This window comes from Podarcis filfolensis (genome assembly GCF_964270895.1).
Source record: "Podarcis filfolensis genome assembly, chromosome: 10".
Lineage (NCBI taxonomy): Eukaryota > Metazoa > Chordata > Lepidosauria > Squamata > Lacertidae > Podarcis > Podarcis filfolensis.
The window spans coordinates 26,007,382-26,024,721 of NC_139612.1; the positions used below are offsets into that span (position 1 = coordinate 26,007,382).

At 41.7% G+C, this 17,340-nt stretch overlaps 3 protein-coding genes across 6 annotated transcripts in view; 1 reads left to right on the forward strand and 2 right to left on the reverse strand.

Annotated features, from left to right (window-relative positions):
• PDZRN4 (PDZ domain containing ring finger 4) overlaps positions 1-17,267 on the forward strand; it is a 220,950-nt gene extending 203,683 nt beyond the window's left edge. For both annotated transcript variants that reach the window (XM_083574417.1, XM_083574418.1), the window contains 3 exons: positions 5,347-5,448; positions 9,411-9,527; positions 15,086-17,267. In XM_083574417.1, the coding sequence (XP_083430543.1) occupies positions 5,347-5,448; positions 9,411-9,527; positions 15,086-16,612 (1,746 nt within the window). In that variant the 3' untranslated portion in view covers positions 16,613-17,267. The remainder of the gene's footprint in view (positions 1-5,346; positions 5,449-9,410; positions 9,528-15,085) is intronic.
• The window catches only part of LOC310743925 (uncharacterized protein), a 797,205-nt gene that overhangs the window by 629,549 nt on the left and 150,316 nt on the right, over positions 1-17,340 (reverse strand). The gene's annotated exons all lie outside the window — the stretch shown is intronic.
• Positions 9,565-17,340, reverse strand: part of LOC310743980 (uncharacterized protein) — a 107,156-nt gene continuing 99,380 nt past the window's right edge. For both annotated transcript variants that reach the window (XR_014539294.1, XM_083574772.1), the window contains one exon: positions 9,565-10,132. Coding sequence is in view for 1 of the 2 variants with exons in the window: in XM_083574772.1 (XP_083430898.1) it covers positions 10,024-10,132 (109 nt within the window). In the remaining variant the exon portion in view is untranslated. The remainder of the gene's footprint in view (positions 10,133-17,340) is intronic.

Here is a 17,340-nt window from a genome sequence, read left to right on the forward strand (position 1 = left end):
CCCCAGGAAACATCTTTGCTGGGAAACATAGCTTTATTTCTTACTCTGCTATCAGTTCTGAGAATCAAACAAATCTCTGGAACACAATAGGATCTACAAGCTGCCTGGCTAAAACGGTCCTTGCTTTGCAGGCATATAATAAGTCGTGTTTCAGTGTGAGGGCTTCTGCAAGGATATATTATTTTATTTCTTTGTATAGTGGGGGATATGATTTTTTATTTTCTTTTTTTGCAGTGCACACATCATACGATGGGGGGAAGGGAGGGAATACTCATATTGCATTACCTTACTTTGACTAGATGTTGGACTGATATGAATTTGCAGAGAGGGACTAAAAAGTAATGGGCCATGTAACAGATCTGAACACTGAACCGTTTTTTGAAAATGATAAAAAAAGAACAAAATTTGATGTTATGGGCATTTTTAGTTCTGTGTACACTGTGATAAAAGCAAAAAACTGATGCTTAGGTAGCCCAGTTCTGCTCCAGTCAAAGGCAGGTTGTTCTGGTTCAAGAAAATATTACTTATTTATATTTTAAACCATTTCTGAACTGCTTAATATTTGAAAAACTTGCTAAGTGGTATACAAAAATATGTGCAAATTTAAATCATAGCGGACCCTACTTAGCTTTGCCAATATGCTAGCAGTTCTAAGAATTCTCCACAGTGCCCCATGAGAAGCTGATAGACACAGAAACCATGTTCAATAGATTGCACATACTCAATAAAATTGGACCAAGTTGTATAAAACATCGTTTCTTATTTCAGTTCAGTGTTTGCAATGTTGTTAACTAATCCATCAGAATTATGTCCAATATTTGTGATACTCATGATATAAAATTGCAGATGACACCAGACTAGGAGGGATAGCTAATGCTGCAGAAGATAGAATTGGGATTTAAGACAGCATAGTGTCCCAATCAAGCGAAGTAACAGTACTACTCTATTCTGCCTTGGTCAGACCACACCTAGAGTACTACAATTTAAGGATGATACTGACAGGCTGGAACATGTACAGAGGAAGGCAACCATGATGATAAAGGGTCTGGAAAGCAAGCCTTATGAGGAACGGTTGAGAGAACTGGGTATGTTTAGCCTGGAAAAGAGGAGAATGAGAGGAGATATGACAGTCATCTTCAAATATCTAAAGGGCTGTCACATGGAAGATGGAACAAGCTTGTTTTCTTCTCTGGAGAGTAGGACCTGAACCAATGGGTTCAAGTTGCAGGAAATGATATTCTGACTAAACATGTTTAATAGGTGATTGAACTTTAGTGTTTTGTTGGAAGCCACCCAGAGTGACTGGGGAAACCCAGCCAGATGGGCGGGGTATAAATAAATTATTATTATTATTATTATTATTATTATTATTATTAAGATGAACTTTATGACGGTAAGGGTTGTTTGACAGTGGAACAGATTCCCTGGGAAGGTAGTGGACTCTCCTTCCTTGGAGGTTTTTAAGCAGAGGTTGGATGACCATCTGTCACGGATGCTTTAGTTGAGATTCCTGCATTGCAGGGGGTGGACTAGATGACCCTTGGAGATATCTTCCAACTCTACAGTTCTCTGGTTCTATGCTTCTATGTGTGTGGCAATGTGATATATGAGTTGGAGTCTGGTCATTAAGTTTAACAGAAAATGAGTTGTGGTTAGGAGGCTCCTTTCATATTGGACAATGTGCTGGCTCAGTACCCATTCTTATGGATGAGATAACTCAGAGCAAGGGGATCTGACAATTTTATTATACAAGGTTTATGTGAAAAGAATTCTTTTAAAAGACAGGATTCTGCAGGCCAAATTCTCAGGATGCTGAACTGCTTCCTTGTGTTCGTCTAATTTTCCAAATACAGTGGTACCTCTGGTTATGTACTTAATTCGTTCCAGAGGTCCGTTTTTAACCTGAAACTGTTCTTAACCTGAAGCACCACTTTAGCTAATGGGGCCTCCTGCTGCCGCCGTGCCACCGGAGCCCGATTTCTGTTCTCATCCTGAAGCAAAGTTCTTAACCCGAGGAACTATTCCTGGGTTAGCGGAGTCAGTAACCTGAAGCGTATCTAACCTGAGGTACCACTGTAAACTGCCATTACTACTCACTTATGCAGCCATTCCAACATGATGAAATATATAGTTGTTGGATTTTTACGTAGTTGTTTCACAGGATTATGGCTGTAGTACACAACCCACTGGAGTCATGGGCACTTCCAAAATGTCCTCGAGGAATGGCTATTCACTAGTAGAGCATCTGCTTTGCATGCAGAACGTCCCATGTTCCATCCTTGGCATCTTCATGGACGGCTTGGAGAGAACCCTGTCTGACCCCCTGGAGAGCTACTGACAGTCAGTGCAGACAATATTGAGCTCACAATAGTGACACAAAGTCTGCCGCAGTAGAAGGCAGCCACCTACATCTGCCATCTGAATTTCTCTTTGGATACCGGAGTTCCAAATTATGTGGCCTTGTGTCAAAGGAGGACTTACATACTTGGGATTTGCCATTGTTCCATTTTTGTTTTCCAACGTTTTAATTATGCAGTGCATGTGGGGGTTTCAGTTCCTCCCAGGCACAGTGTCGGTAGGGCCCACTTCCATTGGAGTCCTTTGATGATGCCTGAAACTGCTGCCCTGCTACTCTCCTGCATGCTCACTTACAGAATTTCCTAGCTCTGGCCAGGAGCCGAGTGAAGCTGCTCAATTCATGGCCCATTACAGCGCCATCACTGCTTTGAGGGATGGGCAAGGCTGCAAGATAAAACAGAAAAGGGACCAAGGAACTGTAGCGGAGAATGGTTGGCACTTACAGTGGCCCACTGGTGGCAAACTGCCCACGATGCCTTTCCCTTCCTTCCCCACAAAACAGAATCTGGAGCCAGGCCTTCCTCCTCCAGTTCATTTGTGTCCTCTTGCTCATCTTTTGTTGCTGATACGTTCACAGTAGAAAAACTCTGCAAGAAAGCAAACTTAATGTCATTGTTAGAGTGTGCTATCTGCCTAGGGGCTTCTTGTGCAGCGTTCCTCCAAAATGCACCATGTGCATTTCTGTTTGTTGATGAAATGCCACACCAAGATAGTCTTACTCATGCAGTCTTATGCACAATTGCATCAAGATTCCATTTTTGCAGTATTTTCTGAATGCAGGCATTGGCAACAGGGGAGGGAGAAAAGAGGCAAATGAACCGAGATAACTGAAAGCTGCAGCAAGCATCACATTTTACAATCCTGTAAATGATTTTAAACATTTTCATGGTTATACTGGAATTCAGGAAGTATGGCAAGCAAGTCATAGCTAATCCATGGGAGAGAAAAAATGAAAGCATAGAAGAGCCCCTCTCCTCCATGGCTAGTCAGCAGGTGGGGGGGAGATCCCTTTTCATTCATTCACTCGCTCATTTATGCATTCCATTTATTAATCACCATATTAAAATATTCCCTAGCCAATATGCAATAGATATAAAACAAAATTTAAAACTGTTTCTAAAACATTTTTCATAGATTTTGGTTGCAACTATAAAGTGAAAATGTTGAGGTCCCTTTTGAGATATGTTAACTCCTTTGAATCCATACACATTTAAGGAAGTTGCAGTAAATATATTTTTCCATATTTTTCCGTGTATAAGACTATGTTTTTTTGCCCAAAAATTAGGTTTAAAATTGGGGCTCGTCTTATATACGGGTAGTGCTGAGGGGTGTTTTCTTAATTTCGAGTCCTCAGAAATAGGGGGCGTCTTATAAATGGAAAAATACGATATATTTTAAAGCATTCATACAAGAAAATTATGAGTTATTAAAAGACAATTAGCTTTTTAATTTCATATGCTGCTGATTTGTTCTTCAGTTTCTCTGAACTGAACAGAAGATTGTAATGCTGACTTGAGAGTTCATGTACACAGGTGACTTCATATACAGACACCTGGAGGTTTGAGATGAGAGATATATTTTGGCCAAAATTATTCTTACAATCAGCCACTTTATGTTTGATGCTTCAATGCAGGTCAGGGGCAGTTGACATGTTGCCTTCCATATGTTGTTGGATTCCAACTTCTGTCAGCCCCAGTCAATTTGTCCAGTGGTCAGGGAAGATGGGGGTTGCAGCCCAAGAACAACTGGAGAGCCCTACATTGGCAGCTCCCAATTAATCCAAAATTAAACTTGCAAATTTCAGTTTCAGATGTCGTAAATGTTTCATGCATTTTTCCCCTCCCCGCTGTGACTGTAACTCTGTTCAGACATTCTCCCCCCCCCTCCATAATCACCACTGCACATCTGGAAGCAAAGTGCCATGTTCCCTAGTTCTACTCTTTTATGTGTGTGTCACTGTTGCCTCTGCGCATTGGACGACTGTGGGAATGGCAGTAGTGGTGCAGTGGAGGGGGACTATGCCCACCCGCCCCCATCACATGATGGTAATCATGTGAGGGAAGACACCTTGAAAAAGGCTCGTGAAAAAATCAAATGGAAAGATAAGATATGGGGAAAGGTTGGCTGTACTGCATAAAGATACTGCAATCTTCTCTGCTAATGCTCACATAAGAAGAATGGTTTGAATTTCAAAGATGAGCAATTTTGTATGTTGTTCATCTGGTCCCTGGATTTGCTGCCAAACCCATTAAGAAATAGTTAACACTGGCTACTGTTTGGCATTAACACAAAGTTGTGCTTGGAAAGTTAAAAAGCAACAACTGTAGATTCACTTTTAAGTGTGCACAGCATACATGATTGCTCAGAAGTCCCAATGTGTTCAACGGGGTTTTCTCCCGAGTAAAGGTGTATGGGATTTGCAGCCTCTAGTATGAATTTTGGCACCCAGTGTGTGTGTGTGTCCGTCCATGTGTGTTCGTGCGCACACACAAATATCAAATGATTAAATGAAGCAGCAATCAGCAGTGGACTGTAAGTATTGCCTGGTGAGAGATAATGCTGTAGACCTCTAATTGGCTCTCTCTAAGCTTCCAGTATGACTGATTTCAGCTGTAGTATTACCAGTCTTGCTTCCACCAGCACTATTATCTCAGACTGACACTTCCATTACTCTGAACAGAGAAAGATGAACGTCACCTGTCAAGGGCTGGTTAATTGTGTTGCTAGATGTATGTTGCCAGGGCGCAGGTTGGACATTTATGAACATAACTGCTTCCTCTGATGTCCGCCATCCTTCACCGATCGATATGGCTCTTACAGTAAGCGCATAATTGAGTGAAGGCACTTACCACTGAGGGGGCTGAAGATGAGCCCATTGTGTGAGCTTCATTGTCCATACATTTGCCACAAATGAGCTGATATTTGCTCTGTATTGTGTGTTGCACTGTGGAAATGGAAACTAATGTGCCACTTTCATTTGTTTTATAGATAAATGGCCAAGATGTCCAGAACCGGGAGGAGGCAGTGGCATTGCTCTCCAGCGACGAATGCAAGAAAATTGTGCTGCTGGTAGCAAGACCAGAGATGCAGGTTAGAGTAAATAGATGCATTGAGAATGAGGGTGGTTCGCAGGGCACATACATTCACTGCCATCCGCAGATAATGAACAGCTGGCGGGGAAATGACAACGCAGAAGTTCCTGTCAGAATGGAGAAAATGAGAATAGATGGTCTTTACTGTTTTGTAGCTGCAGATGCAAAGTTAAAGGGAGCTTGAATACCACTGTACTAGCTGAATGAGTCTTTAAAATCATACATACCTATAAGAATGCAGCTGATTGTCTAGTAGAATACACAACCAAACACAAAGAAATATTGAAATTGCCCATATGTAGCAGAAAATGCATGTTGATTTCTCATATGATAGAAGTTGGTCTGAAATTCCAATATGGGCTGCTTTTCTGATTTCCATATGTCATATTTCCAGAATATTTATAAGTACAAGGAAGTTTCACCGCACAGCAAACCAAGTATTAAACTGTACATGAAATTACAATATCATGTTCATACACAGTTTAGAATGAATCGTATTTTTGAAGGTCTGTGGCAAATATGAATAACCATCATTCATTGACTGAAAACGGTACTGCTGCTTTGTGAAAATGTTTCCATATTTTGGAAGGCAGAGTTAGTATGCAGATTCCTAAAAGGAGGAGGGAGAATAGTGGAAGAAAAACACCTAGTTGTACTTCCTTTTATATCCTGCTACAAAGCAAAAAGGACGTTCTGTTGCCCCTATTGTATCCATCTGTCTTTGGTTCAGGCAAAGTTGGTTATATTGCCACTTGTTTCTTGTGTTATTGATCTGATATTTTTCAGCGCTGGTAACTGCACAATCTCTATAAATTACATTGAATAAATGTAATTCAATGTCACCTGAAAGCCTTCCTTTGACTAGTGTAGTTATAGAGGATCACAGTTCGAAGCATATATTTCCTTTATAGTCTTATACATTCTAAATGGTGCTGATAAAAGCAGCTGTATAGTATGGCAGAGGAAAGCAATTCACCTCAGGTTTATGTAGCTTGGCTGTGGCTCTTGTAGGCTTAGATAACTTTCTGAAACTATAAATGGCTTGCTGAAACATTCTGCTTATAGGCTCTTAAGGGGTTTTATATCAGTGATGCATCTGTCTTTCGGGATTCAGTTGTACAACAAAGAATGACTACCTGGGGCCTAGCATTAGTCTCTTCTTGCCTCTCTTGTGTGGATAAAACGGTCAAGGGAAAAGAAAAGATGTTATCCTAATTTGCAAAGCATATCTGGAAGGCACTGGTTTCCAAGCTTCTTGGTTAGGCACAGAAATTATCAAGGCACAGAAGTGACCGAGAAAGTACAGTGGTTACAGACGCTTCAGGTTACAGATGCTTCAGGTTACAGACTCTGCTAGCCCAGAAATAGTACCTCGGGTTAAGAACTTTGCTTCAGGATGAGAACAGAAATCGTGCGGCGGCGGCAGCGTGAGGCCCCATTAGCTAAAGTGGTAGGTACCTCAGGTCAAGAACGGACCTCCAGAACGAATTAAGTTCTTAACCCGCGGTACCACTGTACAGCAATGGCACATCCAGACATAGTGTTTTATGGATACAATTTACAGTCAAGTACAAATCACCCATTTCATCCCATGCTTATTGCTAGCAAAATTCGCATGGCCATCGTGATTGTGGTTGATACAAAATAACAAAAGTAGCTCTAAATTCCCGCAATGGGACTGCACATCCTGTTACAGTTACTGTTTCAACTATGCTAATTCTGCCAGGAATGGATCTAGAAGCACTTTTGATGTGGTGTAATGGTTAGAGTATTGGACTAGGGCTGGGGAGACCCATGTTTAAATCCCAGTTCAGCCATGAAGTTCTCTGGGTGGTCTTGGACCATACTCTCAGAGTAGCTTAAGTGTGTATAGAACTACAACCTAAATTAAGTATGTGACTAAGTATTTGCATTGTCTGAAGTCAAACACTGACTTAGGCTGCAATCCTATGCACACATACCTGGGAGTACGGTAAGTCCCACAAAACTCGGTGGAGCTTACATTTGAGTAGACATTCATAGGATAGTGCTGTTAAAAAGCTAGCCTCAGAATATAAGCACTGTAAATATATGTATATAATCTTTATTAAATATTGCTGTTTTGAACTTCTATATTTGCCTGTGAGCTCAGATTTGTAGATAATTAATAATTACAATCTTTGACACAGAAATGATGTTCTAGATCGATGTTTTGAAGGAGGGTCATCATTGAGAGTATTCTCTTTTTTTGCAGTATTGTAAATTTTTATGTTCTCATACATGTATTTTAGCAAAGAAAAAACCCACCCATCTTTATATAATCATCATTAAGATATTCTTGCCTAATCTAAGACAAGAGTAAGTCAGCTACATAGTTTCCTATTATTCTTCCCAAGCTATCATTCACCATTCAGTGACAATACAATGAAAGTTATGGGTATAGAGGGTTAGACGTAGAGATTGGAAATTGCCCTATTCTGATTATGTTCATCTGAACTAATGATTTAAAAAACAGGAAATGTGTCCCATGTCTCTTCATGCTTTAGGTTTTCTTTCAGTAAAATAAAAAAGCAAGTTAAGGCACATTAACGATCTAGTAGAATAAAACTGTTGTTAACAAAGTAGTTCCTGACAAATAGGAAGCAACCAGCAGCAAATATGATTAATCTGATATCCATTACAATTCTTGTCTAATATCTATGCCCTGGAGGGACTTGGGTGGCGCTGTGGGTTAAACCACAGAGCCTAGGACTTGCTTATCAGAAGGTCGGTGGTTCGAATCCCAACGATGGGGTGAGCTCCTGTTGTTCGGTCCCAGATCCTGCCCACCTAGCAGTTCGAAAGCACATCAAAGTGCAAGTAGATAAATAGGTACCGCTCCGGCGGGAAGGTAAATGGCATTTCCGTTTAGTCATGCTGGCCACATGACTCGGAAGCTGTACACTGGCTCCCTTGGGCAGTAAAGCGAGATGAGCGCCGCAACCCCAGAGTCGGTCATGACTGGACCTAATGGTCTGGGGTCCCTTTACCCTTTACCTTATATCCATGCCCTGAACTTGAAACAGGGACAATCTAACTCCTGGGTGCCTACTTCTGAATCCAGCAAGGATGGCTGGATTTATTTACCAAAAACTCTTTCAACTTATCCAACTGATACGAAGAATATTGACACTAGTATTCATTTTTCCTACTATATGTATTCCCCCCCCCCCAGCTTTCTATACAGAAAAGTTTACTCAGATGCACACAGAAAATGCTCTGGGTTAAATTGCCCAGAATTGGCTTCATTCTGTTTTAGGCAAGTTAGTTTACCAACATATTTTAAAGTAGTACTTCCTGATTTCTTTCTTTCTTTATTTTTTTAAAAAAGCATCCCTAAGGAACAGCTGGAAAACAAAACATGCCTTAAAGGCACATTGTCAATCAATTACTCTTTTGTTGTTGTAGTTGTTGTGGTTGTAGCTGCTGCTGCTACTGGAAGTTTACCTGAGAAATCAATAAGACAAATGTGATTGAAATACACAATGAGGATGTTGTTGAGGTTCAGGCTGTGAGGCATAACACTGGGGTGGAGGTTGTTAGGGAGAAAGAAGCCAATTGTCTCATGGCCATATATTAGTATCTCTGGATTCTTTTAAGCTGGTACCCTTAGAAGTAAAGAACATGACAGCTTCGGTATTATGCAGTATGCCTTCTGCACATTTTGAAAGGAAATGATGTTCTGTGCATGCAAGCCTCCTCATTATGAGAGAAAATCGGTGATATGTTTCAAAAAGGGATAAAAGGCCTAAGAGTCCAATTTTTTTAATGATCATTTTTCCCCCCTCTGCCTTTTTGAGAGATGAGCTCCAAGACCACAGTATTCCAAAGAGAGTCATTATGATAAAAAAAGAACTAGTCAGGCATTGCCATTTGGGTTTACCTTATTTTAGCATGCATTCCCCACTAACCGAAAGTAATGTACTAATATATTCTTTACAGCTGGAAGAAGGATGGCTGGATGATGAAAGGAACGAATTCATAGAGGAGTTAAACTTGGAAATGTTGGAAGAACCGCATAATGAAGCAGTGCAATACGCAGGCAATGAAGTGGAGCAGGTAGGCTTGACACAGAACGTAGAGTCTGAAATGTTACTAGGTTCACGTTTTTAATAAACAAGGAATCAAATGATAAATTTAGAAATTTTGTTTCTAGGCTTCGGTAGAGCGTTGCCATTAACATGCCACAAATAGTGACAAATGAGGGGGGGGGTCTATCTGCAGTATAAGACAAAACGTGAGGAGGAGGAAGGTCAGGATTTTAATACATTTTTGCATTCCTATTATTTTACTTTCCCACCAGATTAATTTGGTTTGCCCACTCCCCTCCTAAGCAATGCCCTGCCAATTCACAAACATTTTTCTTCTCTGTTTTACTCAGCATTTGTGCATACCATCTCTCCAGCCATTAAGCACACATCTCCCCTGATATATTCCACCACCTCATCAAACCCCCCCCCCCCCCCGCTCAGAACCAACACTGATTTCCATACACACAGGCCTGGATATCATGGGGGGTGAGCAAGTTTCAGTTGTTTGGTCCCATTCCTTTGCCTCAGAAGTCTTCAGTGAGAGCTGGTGCCAACATGGGAAGACTTGCCGAGTGAGGTTTGGTTTCTTGTCCCCATCCCTTTGCCTCTGGTGTCTTCAATGAGAGCTCTTGCCTAGTAGAGAACAAGGAAAGACCAAGGGTGAGGGCAGAAGATGAAAAAGTAAATGTGGCTCCATATAAGCACAGGGTTGCTGTTGTTCCCGATACTGGACTTGAATTAGATTTTATTGTGAGAAGATTTTGCAAGCCATTTTAGAGCTTATTGAGGCTATAGAACAGGGTAAAGGTAAAGGGACCCCTAACCATTAGGTCCAGTCGTGACTGACTCTGGGGTTGCGGCGCTCGTCTCGCTTTATTGGCCGAGGGAGCCGGCGTACAGCTTCCGGCTCATGTGGCCAGCATGACTAAGCCGCATCTGGCAAACCAGAGCAGTACACGGAAACATCGTTTACCTTCCCGCCGGAGCGGTACCTATTTACCTACTTGCACTTTGATGTGCTTTCGAACTGCTAGGTTGGCAGGAGCTGGGACCAAACAACAGGAGCTCACCCCGTCGCAGGGATTCGAACCGCCGACCTTCTGATGAGCAAGCCCTAGGCTCTGTGGTTTAACCCACAGCGCCACCTGTGTCCCATAGAACAGGGTAAATAAGCTAAATAAAACGGTGCTGAAGATTGGCTAGTGACAATGTAGTGCTTTCAATCTTCTTGAAAGATCCTGCATAGAGATTAATAAATGCAGTGGTGGGACTAACTCATGTCTTCTCAGTGGTAATAAATACTGCTGAATTAGAGTCAGTTCACCCAAATCCTATTAGCTTAATCAAAGGCACTTTTTCTCTTTCAGTTCTGCATTCTCCCACAAACCTTCATAATGTGGGTTAATTAGTGACATGAAGCATTGAGATTTGCACCCATAAAGAACAATTAATACGACATGTTCTGTGCTGAAATTGTTCATTTTGAACAAAGAAAGGAATCAACCGGTTACGCTGTAAGACATAGCTCTTGTTATTCAATCTTACTGTGTCACATTCACACCAATGCTTGCCAGTTGAGAGGCAGACCTTAACTCTGGAATGCATATTTACTCTGTTGTTCTTTTTACACCCCTTGGCAACAGGGTTGTTGTTTTTTAAAATGCAGTTGAAGTTAATGATGCCTTTTTAAAAGGCAGCTCCCTCAACTGCTGGTCATAGCATGTTTGTGAGGAAATTCCGGAAAACTGTATCTTGCCCAGCACAAGAAACAGAATCAGGGCTGGGATAACCCCTTTTCCCCCCTCTGAGGGCAGCATTCCCTCAGAGGTAATTTGTTGGGGACTGCATAGCAGTGATGGGCAGGGCAAAACTGTGCAGATCATGCCCAGCAGTCTGCCAGGGAAGGGAGAACCCACTCTTTTCAGAGGTCAAGGCTGGCCACTTGCATGGAGGAGCAACCCCCATGACACACACACCACCTTCCATTGACCCTTTTTTTCCTTTTTCCTCTCCTACCCTCCTGTGTTTCCAGTCTCCTCACCCCCATTAAATTAGGACAAGGCCCACGTTTGGTCTTTGGGGCCCAGGTTACCAACCCCTGCTCTATATTGTGATAGATGCCAGGCATGAAATTAGCAGCACAGAGGAATCTTTTTTTCTGTGTATGTCGGTATGGCTGCCGATGTTTGTCTCTGACAGGGAATGAGCAGTGTGGGTCAGTGCAATGTGGAACACACCTACTTTTAATCCCAAAGATTGACAGGTATTTAACAAGTTGCCTCTGATGTATCAAGTTCAAGCTGAGCAATGGCTGTGGTTGGGCTAGGATCTATACAGCAGATTTCATCTGGATCTTCTCATTAATTGTTGACTTCAAAATGTAGTCACAGTATAGAATCAACAACTGTGAATCGAGACATCTGAAGGGAGAGAGTCTTATGTATGATAGGCAACCATGGGTCAGTGTGGGACAAGTCTCCAACAGGCTAATATCAAGGCTGAACCCTAGAACTTACAGATATATATGAACCATTTATCATACACATAGAGTATTCCTCATAGTGGAAAACAGGCCAAAGGCCATGTCTTAAGGCAAACTTTAGATTCTACCATTCTCATTTTAGAAACTTTAACACTCTTGCTTGCTGAAAATTGGACAACATGGGATAAAACATTAGAATTATAGCTCAGCTATAATATCAGCAAACACATGGGTATCTGTCAAGCACTCATTGAGAATCCTAATGACAGACACACTAAGGCATCAACGCAGTGGCTCAGAACTGGCCAGGTAGACCCTTCCGTCAACTTTTTGATTTCATTTTTAGTTTAGTTTACACTCCAACACACTTTAATTGCTTTTATTCTAACTGTTGTGACCTATTGGCATCAATTTATTCTAACAACTGTGCATAAAAGACTAGCTGGTAGGCTTGTGCTCTTGAAGGTAATAATGAGGCTTTATGTGTATGTCACTAATTCCCCTGCCTTGTCCATCATTGTCTGTCTAGGTAGAGGGAAAACAGCAATTACTAACAGTGTAGCCTCATAGAGTTTTGTTTCCTGTTATGGGTACCCTATATTTTCCCACATCGTGTTTTATTATTACTAGCCATTATGCTTAATTGTGTAATTACACCTCTTAAAGGAGAAAGCACATTTGCCTGGTGCTGTGTGCACTTAGATTTATTGTAAATAGACTACGCGCACTTTGGATGAAAATTGTGTAAGGGAAATGGGACAAAATGACTTTACTGTTTAGTTGTGGTGGGCCGAGTGGGAGAAAACATGCCCCTCTTCACTGCTGTGACACATAATGCTGTTAGCATTAGAGGTGAAATAAATAGGTGCAGTTAATGGAGGGTGAGTTAAAAGGGATCCACAAAAATGTTTGACATAATGGCCAAAGGAGGCAGACCATTTTGTTTTAACTATATGGGAGACTAGAGTTTAACTAGATGTTTTCCGAGGGAAAATACAGTGACACATATAATTCCCTTACTGGTATATTCGAAATGGAGAACCTCTATTAGCAATTTTCTACAAAATCATTAGGAGTGCAGCAAATGAGACCAAGAGATACCTACTGTGTGTGTGTGTGTGCGTGCGCGCTCGCACGCAAAACATTATCTGGACTGGCAACCACCAATGACAAATACATCCTCTACAAATTTGGCAGACAAACTACCTTATTGGGCCCTCAGCCTATGACACCCGAGTCAGCTATACAGAATTACTGCCAACTGCATGCCACAATTATAGCTAGCATTTGAAATAGACGTGCTTCTCAGCAGAGCACACCATGGTGCCAGTTTCTACTGGTACAGAGCCAGTATGAACACAAATATCTGTTATAATAGCACCCAGGGTACAAATAGTATTCCCATCACTGTGGATGGCGTTCCTAGTATAATTTGAAATTCATCAATAGGGATAAGGCGGTGGTAATCCACGAGGGTCAGTTTCTGTTAGGGGTTGTTGTTGATGTTGTTTGGCTGGTACACATTATTGCAAACCTTTCTTGGCTTTTATTCTGCCAGTGCAATACAGACACACACATGTATGTATGTATGTATGTATGTATGTACAGTGGTACCTCAGGTTACAGACGCTTCAGGTTATAGACTCTGCTAACCCAGAAATAGTACCTCGGGTTAAGAACTTTGCTTCAGGATGAGAACAGAAATCGCGTGTTGGCGGCGTGGTGGCAGCAGGAGGCCCCATTAGCTAAAGTGGTGCTTCAGGTTAAGAACAGTTTCAGGTTAAGAACGGACCTCCAGAACGAATTAAGTTCTTAACCCGAGGTACCACTGCATATGTAAATGTTTGGCAGCTGGATATGCAGTCTTGCAGAAGCTAAGTGGAGAGAGGAATATACAGAACATGAGCATGCATTGAATGCACATCCAAGTTCAAATATCTGCTAGCACAGCTTTCTTCTCGGTGACATGTATACCCTGTAGTTATTTATGTTCCCAGAGGGGTTGATAGAGTAGAAAAAATGTTTATATATGTTATTATAATAAAACACAGCAACCAGTGCTATTTTTCTAGAAAAAGAGGTACCGGAACTCATCATGAACACCTTCCTCTTTCTCTTAGAATGGCAATGGCACCCACCTGAGAGGTGCCGGAACTGAGTTCCAGCAAGTTCTGGTTGGAAAAAAGGCCCTGATAGTAACTAACACAGAAAATACTATCCACCTACAATATTCTATGCTGGGTTTTTTCCCCATACCCCACTGGCCTTGTTAACTGTTGTACAGCAGGCTGCTGAGATGTTTGGAACTTGCAGAAGAAGCTCTTCTGCAGATTGCAGATGCTGGGGTATATAAAGCAAAAAGGTGGCCTGTTAAGTAACCTAATCCTGAGCTGTATAGGCCTTATTTGTTAGTACCAACACTTTGGACTAGGCCTTGTAGCAAGTTGGCAGCATTAAAGGAGGCCATGGAGCAGGGCTGGAGAGGGCTTTGGCCTGGGAATAGGGAGTGTGGTTTTAGGAGTGGCTTGGAGAAGTGGTTTGAAGGGCTGCATTCAAGACATGTTGATGGAAATGTACATGTCAATCAGTTGGGGTTTTTTTTGGTCATTGTAGCAACTCTTTAACTTAGATTGCTATTATTCACATGCTATACAGAAAGAAGAACAAAGGCTAAGACAATGTGATTTGTTTGAGGTCACATCAGTAAATCCATAACTGAGCCAGGGTTTGAATGCAGCTGTTCCTGTTCCAAATTCAAAGCTCTCTCTCCCACCCTTTTGCACAGGAGCATGTTCATTTCCACAAGTATGCAGGTCTGCCAGCAGTCTAATAATAATAAAATAACAACAACAAAATGTATTCATTTGTACCCCACCCATCTGACTGGGTTGCCCCGGGCACTAGCATTTATAAAAACACAATAAAACATTTTTTTAAAAAATCACTATACAGGGCTGCCTTCAGATGTCTTCAGAAAGTTGTGTACTTGTTTATCTGTTTGACATCTGATGGGAGGGCGTGACTACAGAGAAGAGAACTTGATTTAAGATATTTAATTTAATACCTGTGATAAAGATTAATTGTGGGCCGTTTTGATTTTCTAGCCCAAAAAGCACGAAGAGGAAGATGGCACAACAGATACTGCTACCTCATCATCTAACAACAACGAGAAAGACAGTGGAGTGGGCCCCACTGACGAAAGCCAGCGCAACGACGAGAGCTCAGAGCAAGAAAACGCACCAGAAGAGCAGAACAAGCCGACCCCAGAGACCCAGCAGGAACCGAGGCAGAGCCCGGACACTCTGGGAAGCCTCGAGCTCCAGTGCAACAAGAGCGTAGTGTCTGGGGAATACATTGAGTCTGATTTTGTTGGTAACCAGGAGGAGGACTGCGAAAGGTTTCGCCAGCTGCTGGAACTCAAGTGTAAGATCCGAAAGCATGGCGAGTATGACTTGTATTACTCAAGCAGTACCATAGAGTGCAACCGAAGGAAAAAGGACGGGGTGGAGCATGAGCTGCAGCTGCTCAATGAGGAACTGAGGAACATTGAGCTCGAGTGTCAGAGCATCATGCAGGCTCACCGGCTTCAAAAAGTGAAAGACCAGTACGGAGACATTTGGGCACTGCAGGGTGGTACGTTCAGGAATTATAACACCAGTATAGACCTTCCAGGGGGGAAACTGGACGACATCATCGAGCACCCAGAGAAATCGGACAAAGACAGTTCCAGTGCTTACAACACAGCAGAGAGCTGCAGAAGCACTCCGTTGAACGTGGAGCGATCCCCTGACAGTTCTCTCCAGCGGATGATTAGCATCACCAATAGGAAAAACCTCAGGAGTACCATTGTGGCTAACCAGTTGTCTTCGAGGCAGAGTGGCAGGGAGACAACGCCAAACAAAACCAAAGCTGCTGAACAAAACAGTTCTGTCGAGGAGAAGGAAACGGTTTCAGAAAGTAGCAAATCGACAGAGCAAGAAAGGCAGAGCCCTGAGCAGATTCCTTATTTGTCCCCATATCATGGCTCCTCATACAGGTATGGGAATATCCCTGCGCATGCTAAGCATTATCAAAGCTATATGCAGCTGATACAGCAGAAATCTGCTGTGGAATATGCCCAGAGCCAGCTCAGCCTAGTGAACATGTGCAAAGATTCGCAGAAGTGTACGGAGCCCAAGATGGAGTGGAAAGTGAAAATAAGGAGCGACGGGACGAGGTATATCACCAAAAGACCTGTAAGAGACAGAATCCTGAAGGAACGTGCCTTAAAGATTAAAGAGGAGCGCAGCGGGATGACGACGGATGATGATACAATGAGCGAAATGAAGATGGGTCGTTACTGGAGCAAAGAGGAACGGAAGCAGCACCTGGTGCGAGCCAAGGAGCAGAGGCGGCGGCGGGAATACATGATGCGTAGCAGACTAGAGTGTCTTAAAGAGAGCCCTCAAAGCAGCAGTGAGGGCAAAAAGGAAATTAACATCATTGAACTCAGTCACAAAAAGATGATGAAAAAGAGGAACAAGAAGATCTTGGACAACTGGATGACTATCCAGGAACTTATGACACATGGTGCTAAATCTCCGGACGACACAAAAGTACACAATGCTTTTTTATCGGTTACTACAGTATGAATATGTCTATTCTGGAAAAAAAAAGTCTACTACCAGTTTCGGTAGAGTACAATTGCCTCGTTCAAAGTGGCATTTTTTTATATATTTTGTGACTGTTTATAGTTTGATCTTTTTTGTAAGCAAATTACTTGGTAAATTTACATTTGGTTTTTCATACAATAGTATTTTCGTTAACTGGTAATTTTGCAGTCTTTCTTTACTCTGCAATATATTCATAATATTGATTTCTATTTTAAGGAAAAAGCAAAACTTAAAAAGGAGGAACTAATTACTTTCGTATCCAATTTTATGTACTGGAAGTTAAAAACCGGGTCTTTTCCTCTAGATTTCTTTTTTAATACTTTACTAAAACTACAATGCCAAAACAAAATCCTTTCTACCTTACTCTTGCTTTTTGGCAGTTTAAATTTTTTAACATTGTATGTTCTGTCTGTTTCTAAACCACATGCCACATCTCATAAAGCTCAAGAACTGCATTTTATCCAACAGCACATTGTACAGTAATTTTTAAATCGCAATTGTCTTTGTCCAAGTAAAGTGTTGGTAAGAAACTCTTCAGTGATATGTTAATGGCATTGGTTGTGTAGCTAGGTGATATGTGGTATTTGTGAAGACTGAAGAGAAATAAATTATTTCTTATCTTTAAGAAAAATGATCAAGGGCTCCTTTGATTTTAATTTAAATTCCACTTGCATACGTGATATTTGAGAACTCTGCTTAAAATGTCA